This window comes from Montipora capricornis, chromosome 10, assembly GCF_036669925.1.
Source record: "Montipora capricornis isolate CH-2021 chromosome 10, ASM3666992v2, whole genome shotgun sequence".
Lineage (NCBI taxonomy): Eukaryota > Metazoa > Cnidaria > Anthozoa > Scleractinia > Acroporidae > Montipora > Montipora capricornis.
Genome location: NC_090892.1, coordinates 44,273,764 through 44,293,763, shown reverse-complemented (window position 1 = coordinate 44,293,763; position 20,000 = coordinate 44,273,764). Strand labels below are relative to the sequence as shown.

General features: G+C 36.5%; 2 protein-coding genes, 1 long non-coding RNA gene and 1 pseudogene across 3 annotated transcripts in view; 3 read left to right on the top strand and 1 right to left on the bottom strand.

Annotated features, from left to right (window-relative positions):
- LOC138018398 (uncharacterized) overlaps positions 1 to 5,104 on the top strand; it is a 67,290-nt gene extending 62,186 nt beyond the window's left edge. The window contains exons 3-4 of the long non-coding RNA XR_011126012.1: positions 4,434 to 4,472; positions 4,989 to 5,104. This is a non-coding gene — a long non-coding RNA (uncharacterized lncRNA). The remainder of the gene's footprint in view (positions 1 to 4,433; positions 4,473 to 4,988) is intronic.
- A 5,163-nt stretch (positions 5,105 to 10,267) lies between these two features.
- LOC138020902 (transcriptional regulator ATRX homolog) lies at positions 10,268 to 14,058 on the bottom strand. Its single transcript, XM_068867799.1, has 6 exons — positions 13,987 to 14,058; positions 12,543 to 12,678; positions 12,152 to 12,268; positions 11,473 to 11,724; positions 10,678 to 11,016; positions 10,268 to 10,374 (listed from the first exon to the last, which is right to left on the bottom strand). The coding sequence occupies exons 1-6, from the start codon at positions 14,056 to 14,058 to the stop codon at positions 10,268 to 10,270; spliced, it is 1,023 nt and encodes a 340-aa protein (XP_068723900.1).
- A 539-nt stretch (positions 14,059 to 14,597) lies between these two features.
- On the top strand, positions 14,598 to 15,969 carry LOC138020901 (uncharacterized). Its single transcript, XM_068867798.1, has 2 exons — positions 14,598 to 15,180; positions 15,935 to 15,969. The coding sequence occupies exons 1-2, from the start codon at positions 14,598 to 14,600 to the stop codon at positions 15,967 to 15,969; spliced, it is 618 nt and encodes a 205-aa protein (XP_068723899.1).
- Positions 15,970 to 15,989: 20 nt separating this feature from the next.
- LOC138020900 (uncharacterized) overlaps positions 15,990 to 20,000 on the top strand; it is a 6,647-nt pseudogene continuing 2,636 nt past the window's right edge.

The window sequence follows — 20,000 nt, the reverse complement described above, 5'->3', positions numbered from 1 at the left end:
CGCATTATCTTTGAGAAGCCAAGAGGGGATTTGATCAGGACCAGACGCTTTGTTGGGGTTGAGAGTGCGCAGCTTCTGTAGAACAGAATATTCCGTGATGAGCCTCGGGCGTGGCTCAACAGGTGCTGCGTTATTGTGCTCGCTCGGTCGCGCACGTAGTGGTTCGAACACACTCATAGGAGAGAGGAAGCTGGAATTGATCACATTCGCCAGGAACTGAGAGTCCTTAGGGGGTTCGCCCTGTTCGCCGACTCCTGGAAAAACTGGAACAAGTATTTCTGGTTTGGCTGTAAGCAAAATAAATGTAAAATAAATTCCCTTAAAATAGGATACAGTGACGTCTCCATAAAGATTTTGTGGTCTATAATTACCACAAAAAACTGAATATCCACATCATCCACCCTGGCAAAAAGCCAAGGTTGGGCATTGTGACTTCTGGCATATTCCTCTGGGTCATCTTCTTCCTGTAAGAGAACAAGAAAAAAGAGTAATGACGATGGAAATCAGGGATTGGGTGCCATTAGCTGTTAGGTCATTTCAAAAAACAAGTAGCGATTTCTGAATTCAAGCATACTGTTTACCTAAACAGTCTGCTTGAATTCAGAATGCCAGAAAGGCCAGAAAGCCGGGGCAAGTGAGGGTGTTTTAATCACTATAACGGAGTTGGGAAATACTGAAGGACATAAAATTGGCTTCACATGATCTGAGCTTAATTCAATATCGGTGGGGTATGCACATTTGTGATTACCAACAACAACAACAACAAAAAGACACTCAACTGGTTTTATAAAATGGTATGCATGGCATCCTACGTAATGAAGAACGTCCAAGAAACTTTAGGTAAGTAAATAAAGTTTTTTGTGAATCATAACCGTTAGGGTTTGGTTTATGTTGAGGCTATTACAGAAGTAAGCAGTGATTTCAAAATGGTTGGATTTCGGTTTACATGTATTTTACTTCTCTACTTGCACTCACATAGGGGTCCTTGGTCCACGACTTCCGCTGCTTATGACCCGAGAGAACTTAAATCTTGCAAAGCAGATAAAGAAAACCGTAGATAGGTGGAAAAGGTCCTTGCTTTTACTGCATATATTCAAAATCTTCTTTATACATGTTTACGTACGGGTTAACTTTTCTTGTATGGCTAAAATACAGTATACGGTCTTGCGTAGGGAGACCGTCAACTGAAAATAAATATACCATATTAGATGGTTTGGTGTGTAGTATCGCTAAGTATTTTTGCGAGTTTTGCTGTATTTTGATGAGCCCGCTATTTATTATCCATTTGTTTTAGCAAATGAATTGTAAACAATCGAGAACTCGTGACTGATCACAGGACAATGTCAGCATCTAAACTAGTCCAGGGTTCATGCCACTCCTTGAAGTCCTTGAAAACCTCTGGAATTTAATATTGGACTTCAAGGGCACTTGAAAAGCCCTTGAAAAAAGGGACTTTGTGGAAAACTGCTTGAATTTTTGCTTGGGTGAAAATTGTCCAGGTTGCATCATGCTAACTTAAAGAGAAATTTCAAAAATTGAGCCGAAAATTGACTATTATATATAATTGGGGATACATTAAAATCTATGGCGTTATATTCCCACCAAAATGCAAGGTTTGCTTTCATTGTTTAACCTTGTTCTTCACCATGTGACGTCTGAGTTTCATAATTGCACATTGCTGTTCACCATGCGACATTTGAGTTTTATAATTCAACATTGCTGCTTGTGATGCGACATTGGAGTTTCACAATGTGACAGCAGAGTTCTAACATTCAACATTCAAGTTTTAACATTCAAGTCTCAACATTCAACATTCAAGTGTTATATTGAACTTCACGGATCAATGGTTGACCTTTTGAAACGAATCCCCCTAAGAGCGCTGGGCGCAAGGAGTGACGCAAGCAAGACGGTAACAGACAAAAATGGCGGCTAGCGGATATTTTCATGCTTATCATATAGTTCAGGAGGCAATCACAAGGTTTGAAAACCTACATGATCCATTTGAAATTGATGGGTTAATCATGAGATTGGATTATCTCAATCGCTTTCTTGTAAACCTTGATAATGACATTAATAATAATAACTTTATTTTTTCCAATATGGTAGATAAATTTAACTATTTAAACTGTCTTAAATAGATTGGGCAAAATAATTAATATACAATTGATAATATTTATAAATACTATAAAATATAGAACTAGAGATAAATAATCAAAATATTGATAAAATTATAATATTATATACATTAGCATTGTAGAACTGTTTGTTTATAGCTTTCCTGTTAGTTCATAATTTAAGTGTCTGGCTTTGATTATAAATGAATTTGCCGCTCTTTTGGTACGGGCTGGTGGAACTGCTACTATACCCTTAGCTGTGTACTGTACTGGTTTTGATAGTGCTGCGGGAACAGATGGTTAAGTTTATGTTCATTGCTTTTCATTTGTTTGAAGTAAGACATGGAAATAGTATGAAGTCGCTGTTCAATAGTTGGTATATTGGCCATCTTTAAAGCATCATTATATTTAAGGTACGGGAAAATGATTCTTAGTACACGTCTCTGTATTGCTTCTAGCTGAGCAATGAGATTAATTCCCAAACGGATGGAATTATCAGCTTGATCAGGGACTCTATTAACGAAGTAATGCGAGATACACAATCAAGATTTCTCTATCTGGATATCTTCGAGTTTGCTCCTAAAGTTGGAAATGAGCAACGAGGGCGACCCACATGCGAAATCTAGGAAAAAAAATTGTCTTTCCTGCTGGAGGAAGGATTTACAACCTTATTAAGGGGTGTGTCAATCACTTTTGTGCCAAGAAGAAAGGGATGGGTCAAATGCTCTGAGTCATTCCCCCCCCCCCCCACAACTTCTTTTAACATTCCCTAAGAGCTAAGGGTTAAGGGATTGCACAGCCCATGTTAATTAGCCCTAGACCCATCTAGTAGTACCACCCTCCCCCTCCCCCACCCAAACACACTTCTCCAACTGATAAACGGAAACTAGCAGGGCTTATTTTCATTTGCATAGCTTTGGCAGTTAAATGAAAGATTAATCCTAAATTGAGAAACTTGACTACTACAACTTGTTTTCTGTGTGGTAAGCTAACAAATGTTTCAAAACGGCTAATAATGGCATATCATAAGTCTTTATAGGTCCAAGTAATAGAATCTTGAAGATGGCAGCTTTCATGAGGCAATTATAATTTTTATGCATTTATGATATTGTGTCTAAATTAACGTCATTTATTCAAATAATCGGCTGGTTTTTAGGGGGGGGGGGGGGGTGGTCTGATCTCGAAAACGAAAAGCTCTAGAAATCTAAGAATATTGCCTGTCAACATTGTTGATGAAATGTATTACACTGCCAAAATATGGAAGGAATCAGCTGGCAGTGGCTCTTAATTCACTAACTTCACTCAGATTTTGGTCACCAAGATCAAAAAGCGTAGAATGATATTGCCCATGACTTGAATCCTACCTGAAATGTATTACTATAGTAGGAATACTTCTCCTCCTCATACGTCCGCCTCGGCATCCACGTCGGGTAGGCCGTGTATACGAGATGCCATTATTGACTAGGTTACTCCAAACTTCACAACTCAAAGGCTGCGAGACAGATATAGTTAAAAAAATTGAGAGTAAAACCGACCTTCCATAATGTAGTGCCATCATAGTAAATGTAGTAAAATGTAGTAAAGTCAACAGAGACCGAAAAATGCATGTGCTGCCAGTGGGCGCTCATACAATAAGTATGATTCTATAAATATCAAGTCAATTACTGTTTAATGAAAAAAATATATTAATAAAAACGATATAATTCATCTAAATTATGAAGATTTAGGTAGCAGTAATTTTAGATCCTATCAAATAAGATTTCGGTTTACTGCTCTACCAACAAAGTTGGTTATTAATAGGGTTGTAAAAATTTTATCAATTAATCTTAGTAACGCTGTTGATGTTAATTTTAAACTCGTTTATCAAGTAGTTGATGTGTAACCATTGTTTGGGCTCGGTCTGTTTGCTGAGAAGGGTGTTTGACAAGGAACTAAGAAACTTTCCAATTCTGGATAATCTTTGGCTATGTAGCTGGCCACATAGCCACTTAAATAATCACTTCAGTTTAATAACAAACAAATGAAGGAAGCCCTAAACAGCAAAGGTGAGGGCCAAAATCCACCTCAAATAGTCAAAAGATATGTGGTTAGGCTAAGGGTAGGGGGGGGGGGAGTGGGTAAAACGAAGTAGGATACGATCCCTCTATGCAGTCAAGTCCAAAAGCACATGGGACTAATAGACTGCCTAGAGGCAGCTTTAATGCGTTGCACCCCCCATTGGAATACCCCAGCCAGCATAGCGAGTTAAGTTTAAATATTAACTGAGGGACCGAATAAAATATTTATTGTCTGGACAATCATTTCTTTGCTTTATTTCAGGGTCAAATTGCTGCTTGCAATACTTGTATTAAGTTTGAGGTAAGATTTTTTAACTTGCATCTCCTAGCACACGTTATACTGCGCACTTCACCGAAGTGAGTTCTTTGATTCGTTATTCGGCATATGAATTGCTCTTTTCTTTCACGTGTTGTTGCTTTTTACACTTCTGTTACGAAAACCGTTTGGTAATAAAACAAATATGTCTAATTGTAATTTATATTCATTTACATTCCGGCACAGTTCCTATCAACAGGGATATCAACTTTGAAAAGGTTTTTGGCTACACAGTTTTCAAAAAACGCCATCGCAATCCCCTTAAATCTTCTTCAGTTTGGCCCATCCTTGGATCCTTTTTTATTTAATGAGCTATTTAAGTTATCCTTCGATGCTTTAAGTGGTTATATTTTGCTTTGCTTAATTTGCTGACTGAAGATGTTGAAACGTGTTACAAACTTCACTGTTTCTTTAGCTTGCATATAGCATTTAATTCACTGAAAGTAGTTTTTTGGTTATTTTTGCAATGGAATTGATTGCTTCATTTTATCTTTTTTTCAGATTCCCATTGACAGATTTCCAAAGTGATTATTTCGTCTATGTTATATCTACAACAAAATGTTGCTGTTAGGATGTATTCAATTTCAATCCAATTTTATTTCACTTACACAAAATATCATATCTACAACAAAATGTTGCTGTTAGGATGTATTCAATTTCAATTTAATTTTATTTAACTTACACAAAATATTATGTACATAGAGTTAGATTCATAAATTTAAAAAGTTTCGTAAAAAAATTAACTGCTTAACAGAGTACACGATGTCCCTGCAATGTCAAATTCAGAATGATAGTATATAGCTGATTTCAGTAACAAGATGTCCCCAGCTAAACTGTTATTTTTTTCATCACAAACTTTACATGTTCAAGAGCAACAGACTATAAAAATCAAATGCGTGTTTCACAGCAAACATATTTTATAGTTGCTGTGAAACACGCATTTGATTTTTATAGTCTGTTGCTCTTGAACATGTAAAGTTTGTGATGAAAAAGATAACAGTTTAGCTGGGGACATCTTGTTACTGAAATGTCAAATTCATATGTAGAATGTGGTTGATTTTACCACTGTTTAGTTGCTGCTGAAGAACAATCTGATTTTAACAGTATATAATTATTTCAATCACAAAATGTCGTAAAAACGTGAGTATGTCATAAAAAATTAACTGTAGTGTTTCACAGAGTATAATGTGACCATAATGTCAAATTCATAATAGTTTCGAGTTGATTTTACAACATTGCAAGTTTCTGTTCGAGAGACAACTGATTTTCAATACCATAATGTTGATCTGACAGAGTACCGTTCATTTTCTCAGGAAAACAGGTTTTCACAGGTTACAATTTGTGACCGTCCAGGGGAAAACCAACAAAAAGGTGATGAAACGGGCACGCCATTTCAGCACGCTAGACAAAAGAAATTTTCTTTAACACGGGAGTGCCGTGTCACAAAGCATGCCTCATTAAAAGTTGTAAACAATAGAGCATGTTATACCAAACAAAAGAGCATGTCAGCAAAAGTAAAATCGAGCACCTCGTAAAAAGACACAGAGTGAGTGAAATTGCACGACAGCTGCACCAAAACGCTCGCTAAAAACCAAGTATAACACGCTACTCCCAAAGCCGAGTGAGGGCCGACTTACCTGCGGAAATAGCTGAAAAATCCCGCAGAATACAGTATTGTGCAAAAGTAATGCAAACGTATTTCGCCGAAATTCGTGGCTTTTCCTGGCTTTTCGACGAAAAAATATCGAATTTTCGATGGAAGCGAATTTTCAACAAAAAGTCACGAGAATTCTCAAGGCCTATTGTTTCCAACTACGCGAATTTTCGAAAGAAAATTCCGTCGGAACGAAAATTGACTTCGAATTTTTGTGCAAAAAATCGCTCTGTTCAATAAATGACCTCAAAAAATTGAGCGAAATTTCGCTTTTTATTTGCTCTTCTCGAACATTCCCACGTATTTTCTGGACAAAAATTTGCCGCGATGATTCTTTTCTGCTGTCATTTCACAATGTGTAAGCTCTACAACAAACTCTTGTTTGTGAGGCAATCTTTTTTTTTTGTTGGAAATAGCTGATTAAACTGTAGGATCATTGAATCTATTTTCGATACGACTTTATTTACGGTAACCTTAACGTGTTTATTTACGCGTACATACGCTTGTTCAGCAATGTTGTTGATGGCGGCCGCCGATTCATGTCACAAAAATTCCCTGCTTCAAATTTTGTTATCTCGAATTTTTGTTTGGTTACCTCGAAAATTCGCTACTTCGAATTTCGCTATCTCGAATTTTCGAGAAAGATTGTGAATTTTTCGCTTCAAACCCTACGAAAAATTCGATGGCTTTTTGTGGAAAATTCGCAAGAACAAAGGACGAACCCTTACCAAATCTATATATATGTGACATATAACTGTTACATATGTATGCAGCATATGTGTGACATATATGTTGCATGTATGTTAAATATATGTTGCATGGCTGTGACATATATGCAAAATATATGTCAGATGTAGGTATTTGGGACTTGTGGGCAGCTATGTTACGTATATGTAACATATGTGTATAATGTTACGTATATGTAACATATATGTGTATAATGTTACGTATATGTAACATATATGTGTAAGTTATGCGAAATATATGTTACGTGTATGTTACACATATGTCACATGTATGTCACATGTATTTCTGCTTACATGCATGTACTGCATATCTGATACGAACACATGCATGCAGCTATATATTTTGCACAATGATAACTGCATGCAAATAGCAATTAATTGAAATCATATCAACTGACAGGTTCAAATTAACTCACCTTTTGCTACTGGAATTGTAACTTTGACAACTTAAAAGATTAATTGCACACAATGTTTTTGCCTCAAACAAGTAAATGCATGGCTTTTATTTAATTGAGATTACATACCAAAATGACTTACTGTTACAATTTTCAATAAAAACTGACATCAACACATTGTTATATAATCATAATAGTAATTACACTTTGAAAATGATATGGCAAATGGACAAATTAGGCATGCGTAAATTATATAATGCAAACATCCTTCTTCAAATAACTGGCAGATTATTCATAAATTATGCATTCATCTTAGTGGCCTAAGACACAATTCAATTCATCAACACTGATAAAATTTTAAAACTTGCAATTAATTCTAAACATTATAAGAGGACAGTAACAATCAATAGGCTAATTCCAAATTACCTTTAGCCTCTTTCTCAACCAAGCAAGTGTTATTGCCCATGCATTATATGAAATTGGATTTCATTCATGTGCAAGTTAAACTCATTTTCATATGAATGGTTGTGGAAGAGGCTTAAGACAACTCAGAAATAGGCTATTCAGAAGCATACACACTGAGTCATTTAAAAAGATTTTGCCAGATCAGGGCCGTTCACTCTCCTGTATTTTTCTTTTTGACACTCCTCGTCTTGATGCCGTACATTTGTCTTGTATTGCTTTGCTCACTATGGACACTTTGAGTCTGCAAACTGGGACTGTACAAATGCTGTGGAGTGAAGAGCAAGATGTCAATAATAAAGTCAACTGATCTCTGCATTACCAGTAATTGGCAGAATTAATTTTAAGCCTTAAAATCTGCTTTCCAGATAGCTGGTGCAGTTTAACTTCTTAATTGTGTGCTTGAACTAACTTGTTGATTGTCAAACCCAAACTATTTTGGAAACAAAACCCTATGCTTTGCAGAACAATTTAGATAATTGATGACTGGTGACGGGTCCAATTACAAAAACCCAGTGTCCAGGGTTATAACTGTACATTTTTATATTTCTAATCTATGCTGCTTTATACACTGATCAAATTAAATTGAACTATTACACAAATTTAGTGACTGCACTCCTTGTTGTACATGCATGTAAATATATGTGAGTCAAGTACATGCATGTGTGTATTGTTTTGAAGGTTTTGATAAATGGTTATAGAGTACAGTTAAAAAATGAAGTTATATGTAGTCCTTCATTTTGCTGTAATGTTATTTATCATGCATATTGAATATCGATAGTACCTGTAATGGCGCCCACTATTTTGGGGCACAGTTGCTGGTAGCCACAGTGCCCTCCTCCTTTCAAGTTCGAAATACTCAGTTTTTCTTTGTCAAACATGACGTCCAATAAATAGGATGTCATCGTTCCTATGGTTTTCCCCTCTGCCAAGGCATTCAAGCGTTGGGAGGGGTACCAAAAGACGCCGCTCCCAACCGTCATCTCTTCCATCTACATGTTAGTAGAGAAAACAGTTTGAATGAGAATATTATTTTATTGCTGTTGGTCAAATCATACAATGATATAGATCGAGGTTAATGATCTAGCCTAGATTTCACTAAGAATTCCTCATGTAATATTTCAATATGCCAAACCTTATCTTCAGAAAAGAAATCATCTGAGGTTAGAAAGATGGCTGCATATTCAAATATGTTTCTGTCAAATTGCATTGTTCTGATATTACAGCAACAAATCTATGACCACACGACAACTAGACCATGCATTGTAATGTAACTGAAAGTAACTGAGTCCCTTTGTGAAAGCAAGGTTTTTTTGTGGCCATGTGATGTGAGGGATCATAGACACCACTGTAAACAGAATAACATTATTTTGAAAAGTACATGATCAGTAAGCACATTACTGCATGTAAAATGGTTTAATACTTCTCTTCCTTCTTTGAACAAGTGGGAAGAGTGGAGAGTGCAGTGTTGGATGAAACATATTCAACAAAAATAGCTGTTTTGATTAAATGACATTATCTTGTACATGCATGTAGTAAGGATTCATTTTGGTCATCAATGTTGCAGTGACATATTACGTATTATGTTATTGCTGATTTTCTATTACAGTATATATGTATCATATTTGCAAGCGTACCTTGTATTTCACTGCTAAAACTGGAGAAATCACCCCAGCAAGAGGTTTCTTGTCACTTTCAGTCAGTAAACTTGACAAACAAAGCAAATTTACAATAACCTATTGACATGAATTGGCAGGCAATGAACCATGGCTGTGCAGACATGACATAACATGCATCTTTATAGAGAATTTACTAATTGTGTTTTTTGTGGTTGTAAAAACAAGTTAGTACCTAGTACCTAGCTTGGCAAATAAATCACCTGTTTTTGACGGGACATAGCAAGGAAGCCTGTAATCTAAATGGATCGAGGGTTACTATCTTCTATCTAATTAATCCCTGAAGCAGAAGCAGCATTCTGAATCTGCTTCTGTGTAGGATAGAGTGAATCCCTGAATTTTGACAAACTGGAAAGTGACTGGAAACTGACAAACTGGAAAGACAAGGGTGTTATGATCATTTCTATATAGTTGTTAAACGTTAAAAAAATCAGAGATCTGTATGATAATGACAGGAATTCTTACCATTTAATTTTCTTTGGAGTTCTTCTACTTTGTATTTCATTTTTTTAATCTCGTCTCTCAAGAAAATGCTCTCTTGGCAGCCACAGGAGCGGAGAAGTTGACCTGTGAATAGGCAAATTGAGGGAAACTGTCTTTAAATAAAATCAATGAAATCAGGTACTTGCCTTTCAACGTGCATGCATGCTCAATAAATAATGTACCATTATTATTATTGTTGTTCACAGTGGGAAAATTATTTACTCCTGAATATAAATAGACGAGGTTATTACAGTAACATTTTTTTGTCAAAATTAATTTGAAACTTCTCTCTCTATTTTGACAGAACAATTATAAGGTAGGTGCAGTTTGGGCAGAGATAATCGTTTAACTCGTGTTTGACATTTCAATTTACTAGGACTGTGAACAGCCTAACAAATTCACCTTGTTTTTTCTTAGAAGAAGCATCTGAGGCTGGTCTTTTTCTTGATGGTGTGCTTGAAGAACTTGCACCTGTAGATAGAAAAAGATAAACAATCAATGTCATTTTATATTGTTTAGAGTTCTTTCTCAGTGGAAATGCATGAAAGCTGATTGTGGTGCGAATTATACACTTTCAATAGAATCATTCCAAAATTTCTCTCTGCTGCTGCTTTCACAGATCAGTTATAGGTTCTTGAAGGCACAGTTTTCTGGACAACGTGAAACACAAATTTGGGGTTAAAATCCGTATAATCTATACTAGCAAATGCATCAAGTAATATGCTTCAAATGGGTTCAAAACAGGTAATATCCAGGACTGAAAATTTGACTTACCCTTTTGAAAAAGCTCCTTCAGAGGTGAACTGTGTAGTTCATCTGAGACTGTTTCATCTTCATCATCAGAAGTAGCATAGTAATCATCTACATGTACCAAGGAGCAGTCGTCACGTTGATTCTTTGGCAGGCTACAGATACTTTCCACATTGGAAGTATCATCATTTGAAAGCACTTCCTGGGAATGTACCTCAGAAGTAGCAATCTCAAGGCTTTTTCTCCATTGTGTGCCTTTAGTAGCTTTTTTATTCACAGCCTTTTTTCCTTTAGCATCACTGCTTATGTCTTTTGTCTTCACTCGTTCCTCTTCTCTGTCGTTTTCAGACTGCACCTCATGGACTGAATTTCAAAAGTGCTGAGTCAATGTTTTGGTTTGCCTTTTCTTTATTATTTGTTTCAATGGGGGTGTCTGCGTGTATATCTTGACATTGCTGTAATTCTCTGATATAGGCTATTTGAGCTATGCTTCTTCTTGTTACAGTAAGGGAGCATTATTTGGTCTCTCAGTATTGATTCTTTTTTTTATTTTTATTTTGTTCAACCACATATATAGATATCTATATATGTACTCTTATGTCCAAATTATTGTCAATTAAACTGGAGCCATTTCCAGTCTGCTTTATTAGTGATAATTGATAGTGTTAACTAGTTTTACCTTTTTTTTCCTTTTTTGGGATTCCTTGGTCCTAGTTTGGTTAGGGACTGCAGTTCTGGAGGCTGGTAGCTTATATGTATGCCTTGCTTTGTCTTTGTTGAATTGAGAGGGGTAGTCCTTGTCTTGCTGAGCATGCACACCTCTGTCCTCTGAAACATCCTCATAAGGAAGTTCCTCCTGGGAACACATCCCAGAGTTAGCACTTGGTTTGGGAACTTTGTAACCTTCAAACTGTTTGGCTTGCTCAAGCCTTCTCTTGAGCAGTGCATCCTTTGTTGCCTTTGCATTCACAGCTTTTTTAGCCTTAGCCTCTATCCTCATCTCACTTTGCTTCTTCTTCTGTTGCTCTTCCTCACTCCCGGACTGGACCTCTTGGGACTGGACCTCTTGAACTGAGTTTCACAAGAGCATTAAACAACATAACAATAAGGTCAGGTACTATATTCACAATAACAATAATTATATTAAATATTTATTGTTTGTTGTAAAAAAGACTGCTAGGATTGTTCCCAAGGGTGTCTATATTAGAGAGAGATAGTGTCTACTGTACATGTATGTAAAGAATTGTAATTGACAAAAACAAGAAGAAAACCGTGATGCGCAAAGTTTGTTTGATAAAGAAAACTAGTAAATATTCATTATTGTGCATGTAAACTTCCATATGTTTTGAGGCTGCTGCCCCATCATCAGTGGTCCACTGATAAAGAGGCAGCAGCCTCAAAACATATGGAAGTTTACGTACTTTTCACCCAATAATTGTTAGTGAAAGCCTTAGAACAAAGTTACACGTATAGTGTTTAAGGAAGTCTTTAGATCTACCTGGCGTTTTTCTTTTCTTGGCCGATTCCTTGGTTCCTGCTGTTTTACTGGCTGTAGTTCTGGATTTCTGATTTTTTCCTTTTGGCTTACTCTGCATACTTGTTAAATATTCAAGATCTAAAACATTATAGGGATAGAATGAATTATGAATGCAAAGGAATGCTCTTAATCAAAACCAAGAAAACCTTCAACAGACACGCATGCTACTTTTTATTGGCTGTTCAGAAACAATAAAAATTACTATTTAATTGAACCACAATCAGTGGAATGGGCCAATAAATTGAAGTCAGTTCATAAGGCTGTTTATGCCGTCCCTGTAGGATGTGTTTTTAATCTAATAATTATTAAAAATGGGAATTAAAATATACGATGTTTGTTGAAATGGTCTCACCTCCAATGTCCACAATAAAGGCAGGATACCATTCTTTGTGTTTGGCATCCTTCCAGAGGGCCTCACATGATGCACCCCTCACTATATCGTCACAGTCCCTAATTTCCCCATGACTAACAATCGCCAAGGTAGTGGTCTAAAAATATATGAAAGGCCCATATTTAGCAATTATTGTGCTTGATTTTCGATGGTATATATAAGTCTAGTGTGGCAGTAGGTTAACTTCAGCTTATAGACCCTATTCATAAATGGCTGCCAATTTAAAATTCTTCTGTATGAATTTAAATTAGCCCAACTAACCTCGAGCGTTTGAGAGTAAAAATTCTTTTGAGTTATCAACTCAAAAAAAAGGTTAGTTGGGCTATAAATTTTAATATTCCCACAATAATTTTTAATTAATTTTTGGCAGCCATCTATGCATATATAAGGTCTATACTGGAATTAACTGGGGGAAAAGTGACAGTGTATTAATTTGTGTTAAAGGAATTCTGGGTCTTTTAAAGGATATCAAATGAAAACTGGATGGAATGCAGTATGTTGCAAACAAAAGATGACAACCTGAGGCTATAGCTCGTTTCTCGAAGGCCCAAAAAGTTTTCACACCAGCTAGGAAAGCCATGTAACAGAAACTTAAACCTGCCGAGCTGTTTTATTCACATATTCTTAATATGAACAAAGATTCCCTTTACATGCGAATTAAGTTTCAGGCGTATATACATGTATAATATACGCCTGAAACTTAATTCGCATGTAAAGAGAATATTTGTTCATATATGCAACTTTCTGTTTGTTTAGATATAGATTAACGAAAAATGGCTCTTTAAACTACGCAAATATTGTGAATAAAAAGATTTTACAAGCGTTTCATACTCGTATTAAATATGTCATGGATATTATTGCCATGGCCGATGGGAGAGATCGAGATTAAAGAGTGAAACAAACATTAATTTATTTTAAAGCCGAAACGAACAATATATCTTACGTACATCAAAGGTGACATTTACTTCCTGTGGTGATTTGTAAATACATTTCAGACCTTTTCCAAAAAGTATTTTAGACGTTGGGAACTGACATGTTTGCGAAACGACCGGGGATCGAGTCGGAGGAGGAGTGCATTCATTAAAGTTGGGCAATGTCGACCAGGAACGACTCAGTATACTGATCAATTGTTTGTTCAAAAATTTTACTACAGTGCGACAAAAACGCTATTAAATGTGGTTTTTAGCCATGAATACCGAGGAGAGAAACTGGTTTCAGCAAAGAGTGCTAATCGCTGTGCATGATCCTTCCCGTCGCTTCGTGATATTAATTGTTATTGTTATATATTATTCAAAATACGTTCAGGAAGAGAAATGATACCGAAGAGATGCACTACTAAGCTGCTTGCTGTTAAAAAAGCGAAATAGTAAACTTAAAGTTCATACTATAAAGCTTTATTAGTTACCGTGAGCCCGCCGGTATGCACTTCGCCCACAGTGTATGGCACAATATTGTATGGAACAATCCCGCCGGGCATGTTCATTTCACTTAATTGTTATGGAATTAAACTGTGCATGACTTACCAAGGTCGTCAGTGAAGCGAGAAGGCGTCTTTGTTTCTCTCATAGTAGCTAGGAGTCGTCAATTAACCCGGAAAACAATATTGAAATTGATGGAGCTGAAATTTCGCGCAGATACTCAGACTCTCAAAGACTCAAAGCGTGGTCAACAGTTCACAATATTCCCGCTCTTTTCTGATCAACTGCCAGTGCCTCCCCATGCATTGTGGTCTAGCGCGTACATATGCATGATGCTTGTCGCTCTATGGATCTGGCTGCAGTTCCGTTGGAAAGCCGACCAACTAAAAGAGGTTGTCACAACACTCATCGAAGAGATGTATCCCTACAAAAACCCAAAAGTACTGTCCATTGACAAAATCAAAAAACCAGACAAATCGGCACAGATGTTGATGTTCAAAGCTTCGAGGAAATTAACGATGTGCAGTTCGGAAGTGTGACATACCTCGGCTTATCAAACGATTCAGATGATTGTGAACAGCACTTTCAAGATTCTGGCATGTCCTTGCTTGTATCTCCCCACAGCCATAAACAATTTTGTTCACCCAAAGACAACAGTGATGGCTCTTTGGATACGAATTGGAGTGATTCCAAAGGTGATGGATCCTGCAGCAGCTCCTGTGAGAGTGCAGATATTCAGTTTTCAGATGAGGAACCGGAGAGTGCAGTTTCTGGCAACGACTTTAGTCAAACGAATGAATCGCCAGATAAGGACCCTTATGTGTACCCTGGCTCACAACTTAAATTGTCTGAAAGCGTTCTTTTGATTCTCACTCTGGCCGTTACTCACAACCTAAATGGAAGTTCTCTTTCAGACGTTATTTCTTTGATCAACTTACTCTGTATCCCCGGACCACAAAACAAGTGTGTGCGCTCATTGAATGCACTAAAGAAGTACTTTGTGGACTTACAACTTCCCATAATGAAACACTTCTATTGTAAGTTTTGTTCTGAATACCTTGGTGTTACGGGTGATACTCCTGATGTCTGCCCTATATGCGGGAAGGATGTGAGTGATTTGAAGAAGGAACCATATTTTGTCATTCTTTCCATGAAAAATCAGCCGAGAGAACTTGCACAAAGTAAGTAAGCTTTCATGCAGATATCTATAATAAGGAGTATGGTTTATTATATATATGTTGTTGAACTAGCATGTGGTCCATGTAGTTCTTTTTTTTTACAGATTTATGGACTGAACCGCAGGCAATAAATTAAGCGCTCCATAAACTTGCATCACTTTTGTGAACATTTTTACTGCGCCTTTCAGTAACATACAGCCTCTAAAATTCAAAGCACAACTGTGTAAATGTGTTTTTTGCTACTGTCAATCAAATGTTCAGCGGCTCCTCTCAGCTTTCAACTATACTGCCAAGTGCACGATAATGAAATGAAATTGTTCAGTTCAGACAACATAGTCAGAAGCTGGGAGGAGCTGCCGAACATTTGATTGACGGAAGCAGAAAAAGCATTTGTCGGTTGAGCTTTTAATTTTAGAGTCCCCATGTTATTGAAAGGCACAGCAACACTGAAGTTAAACATAAAAGTTAAACAATTTCTGCTGAACAAAAATCTGTTAATTTTCAGCTATGGATTGTAGAAGCAACTTGTCCATCTTAGCAGCCTGTATAAATTTAATTGCAAAATTCAAACTGCTTAGGAAACCAATAAGACTTCTCCTTTTCATGGCGATTACTAAATCATATAATAAAAAGAACAGATTAGTATTAAGAAGGGGTGTTTTCTGACCCACAGAATGTTCAATTTCTGCCATGAACTGTACATTAATTATTACACTGATCACTTCTTGAATTTTCATCAACATTTATTTTTCATTAGAAAAGGAATTCCAGGAAGATATAAAACACCGCTGAAGACATCACTGATGTATATGATGGCCATCTTTACAGTAAATTGTTTGAAGGCCATCGTCCACTTTCTCAACTGGAGAACGTTTCTTTAAAGTTCAATACAGATGGTGTATCTGTGTTTAAATCATCAGGTGCAAGTGTTTGGCAAGTGTACTTCCAAATAAATGAATTACCCCCAAGTAAAAGGTATTTGACATAATTGTTGATACTACTACACTGAATATCTATAATTATTAAATTCTCAACCTCGGATAATGCATTTGATTGGTTCACTCAATCTCGGTTATCAGCTCATATACCTTGGTTTGACCTTATATGGTAAATGATTGCGTTAAGCATTGCTAAACTAAAAATGTTTTCGTCGGAATGCCAAATTTCTCTTTGAATAAAGCCAAAAAGGAGAAAAAAAACTTTTTTTGTGGAAAGTTTGGATCAATTCCGAAGTTTAGAAGTATGCAAAAAGGCAAGAAATGTTTTTGTGATGAGCCTGCGTCTGTCTGACAACAAGGTATTACACAACATTGCATCAGTTCTCATCAAGTTTTTTTAGATTTCGCTCGGATTTGCTCGCTTTTTCCGCTCGTATTTCGTACTACCAAATGTTTGGAGTTGAAGGAATTTAATAAAACAATTATTCCATTCGCGCTTGTTGGATATGAGACTGGTTATAGCCAACACGGCGCTACGCGCCGCGTTGGCTATTTACCATCTCACATCCAACGCGCGCTCATGGAATAATTGTTAATTATCCACCAGACCCTCAATAGCGTCTGCTTTGTGCCATGTCCATGCATGTAAAAGAAAGATACACATTCTTTCCTTTGAAAGATTTGCTTCAATTGCAAATTGAACAAGTTTCCCAGGTGAAAGTCATGGAATTTGATTGTGGTATTATCCAGGACTGGAGCTAGGGATATGCAATCTTCGTAAATTATTAATTGACAGATATTTCATTAAGGACTATAGTCCCTGTGACTTGTCCCTGCAACTAGTCTCCTCAGTGAAGAGTTTACATGAAGGGACTGGTCCCAGGGACTTGTCCCACGAACAGTTCATACAAAGTGTTTTAAGGAACAAGTTTAGGGACTTGTCCCAAAAATTCAAACCAGTTTGAATTTGTGGGTCCTAGATTTTGCGAAGTTCACACAATGGGACTTGTCCCCCGACTTGTTGCATGAACTAGTCACAGGGACTAGTCCCCTCGTGTGTGCCAACCTTTACCCTGTTATTACTGTTTTATCAGGAGGCACCTGGAGAACATGGTGTTGGGTGGTCTCTGGTTTAGTGACAAAAAACCAGTCATGTCTACCTTTTTAAAGCCTTTCAGAACGTCATTAGAAGAACTAGAAACAAAAGTTACGTAATTTTATAATCTAGCTTTATCAATATACATCAATGTACTTTAGAAAAAATCCCTAAGATAACCTAATTTTTAGGTAAACACCCAAAAACAAAACTTGATTAATATGAACTTGAGAGCAAGATTTACTGACTCTAATCTAACCTTGATTAGGTATCTTGACATATTAATTTTGACAGCAAAAGACATTCATTACATGTTCTGTGCAGAATTGTATGAATTTTGGTGTAACTTTCTTCCGCATAAAACCTATAAAACATGTGTGACATCAAACACTCTTCTGTTTTTTGTGCAGGACTTGAAATGGAAATTCCAGGTAAAGGAAGAATCACAAGTAAAGTATATCTTCTTGGCTCAGTCCTCGATCTTCCAGCAAGATCCAGCTTTTTAGAAATGCTTCAGTTTAATGGCTTTTGTAGCTGTTGTTATTGTATGATTCTGGGAATTTCATGTCAATCCAGTGACAAAGACGGAAAGAGAGGAAGAGTTACAGTTTTTCCTTTTAACTTTGAGTCCTCTGATGGCCTTGCCAGAGAACGCACTAGTCAAAGTATGGTTGCAGATGGCTTACAGTTTCTTAAGGGTGAATCAGGAGGCAAACCAGTAAGTTTACTATCACTGATATTTTGGCCATAGTGTAGTGTAGTAGTGTCACTATTCAAAATGAAGCAACCAAAGATTCTGTGCATACCAGTAGTAAATGTAAATCATGAATGGATTTGTAAAGTGTGCGATTTTGTGACCGGTATTAATTTTACAACGGTAAAAATATTATTAAAATAAAATAAAAGGCACCTGTCTATCTCCAATTCAAAACAAGTATTATTGGGTTCTTGTTCATCCAATGTAAAGAAATTAAAATTCATTTCCTTGGCAGCTTATTTGGATTGAACCAGTGTACAGGTACATTGGCTATATCCTCCTCAATAAATCATAGAGTTAAAAATTGTACTGAAGCCTAACGTGTATGTATGTCTGATGATGATGATGATGGTGATGATGATGATGATGATGATGATGTTAATGATTAAGAAATGTACTGTTACATGTACTTTGTACACTACTATCAACTGACTGGGTATGTTTCCAATTGCCATTTCTGTCGTATTGTCAAGGTAAATGGCATGAAAGGTGTTTGTCAGTTTGCAAGCCTGAGGAACTTTGACATCAGTAAAGGTGTGTGCTTAGACTACATGCATGGTGTGCTGTTGGGAGTCACAAAGCAATTAATGGGCCTTTGGTTGGATACAAAATACAAAGATAAACCCTGGTACTGTGGAGATGCTATTGGTGTTATTGATGAGCGCCTATGCAGCATCCAGCCACCATTGAATATCACAAGAACACCCAGATCTATTGAAACTCATCGCAAATATTTTAAAGGTGAAGTTGCACTTGCAATATACGTTATAAATACATGTATAACTCATTCATGTGTACATGTGGATTGAATGAGTTAATGCAGTAGGGGCTTGATGTAGACTTTTCAATCCATCCAAACTTTTAAATCTGCATATAGACTTTTTAATTCATGTAGATGGAAATTAATTGTTGATTGATTTTTGCTATATGATGTTATTGCCAGTAAAATACTGAAAATAAAACCCCTATTTAGGCTAAATAGATAAATGACTGTAATGAGCTACAGTGGCTTCCTGGGGAACATCTTGCCAAATTTTCACTAAATAATAACATAAATACTGAATACTGAACTATTTATTTATCAACGGGATCCTTACACATGCAGACCTTTTTTAAAGGTAATCATGCTCAAAACAAGGCATTATTTCCACAGCAACCGAGTACCGAAATTGGCTGTTCCACTATAGTATTCCTTGCTTGAATGGTGTTCTACCAGATATTTATCTTCACCACTTTATGCTTCTTGCATTTGGAGTTTGGCTTGTCAACCAAGAGGCCATTTGTCCAGAAGATCTTAATCTGAGTGGGAACCTCATTGGAAAATTTGTGATGCTATTTGATGCCCTTTATGGTACGTTGATTCACAGATGCTGTAATTAGGCTACAGTTGTGTTTCCTTATTAGATAATATTACACATGCCTAAATATTTGCAATTTCATGTCACTTTAACACTTGCACTGAAACATATGAATTTCACTCCCCTGTTTGTTCGTTTTTTGTTTTTTAATTATTAGATTTGTAAGATTTATACTTTTCCTTGATCCAAACCATCACTGTAATCATTACAATTAAAAAAAATGACAAGGATGTCTGCTTTTCTTCCAGGTGAACGCCACATGGCCATGAATGTCCATAATCTTCTCCACATCAATGCTTCCGTTCGTAATCATGGACCACTATGGGCACATTCTGCATTCGAATTTGAAGATGCAAATGGTGAGCTAACTGCTCTGTTCCATGGACCACAGAACATATATATGCAGGTGACCTACATGTAATGAAAAACTTATTAAAACAAAAGTGGGTTAAAAGTGTAGTCATGCATTATTAAATCCTTCAACTTGTCTCACAACATTGTTGCATAAGTTGAAACCCATCATTGCATGTATTATATTTGGCCAAGTTGCCTCGCAGCAAATGAAGTGTTGCAAGTTTGCAGAATCTTGCATGTATGATAAGTTAGTCATTCATAAATATACAAAGATGGTGACTATTCAAATCTTTTTTTTTTTGTTGAAAGAGAGCCCTTAA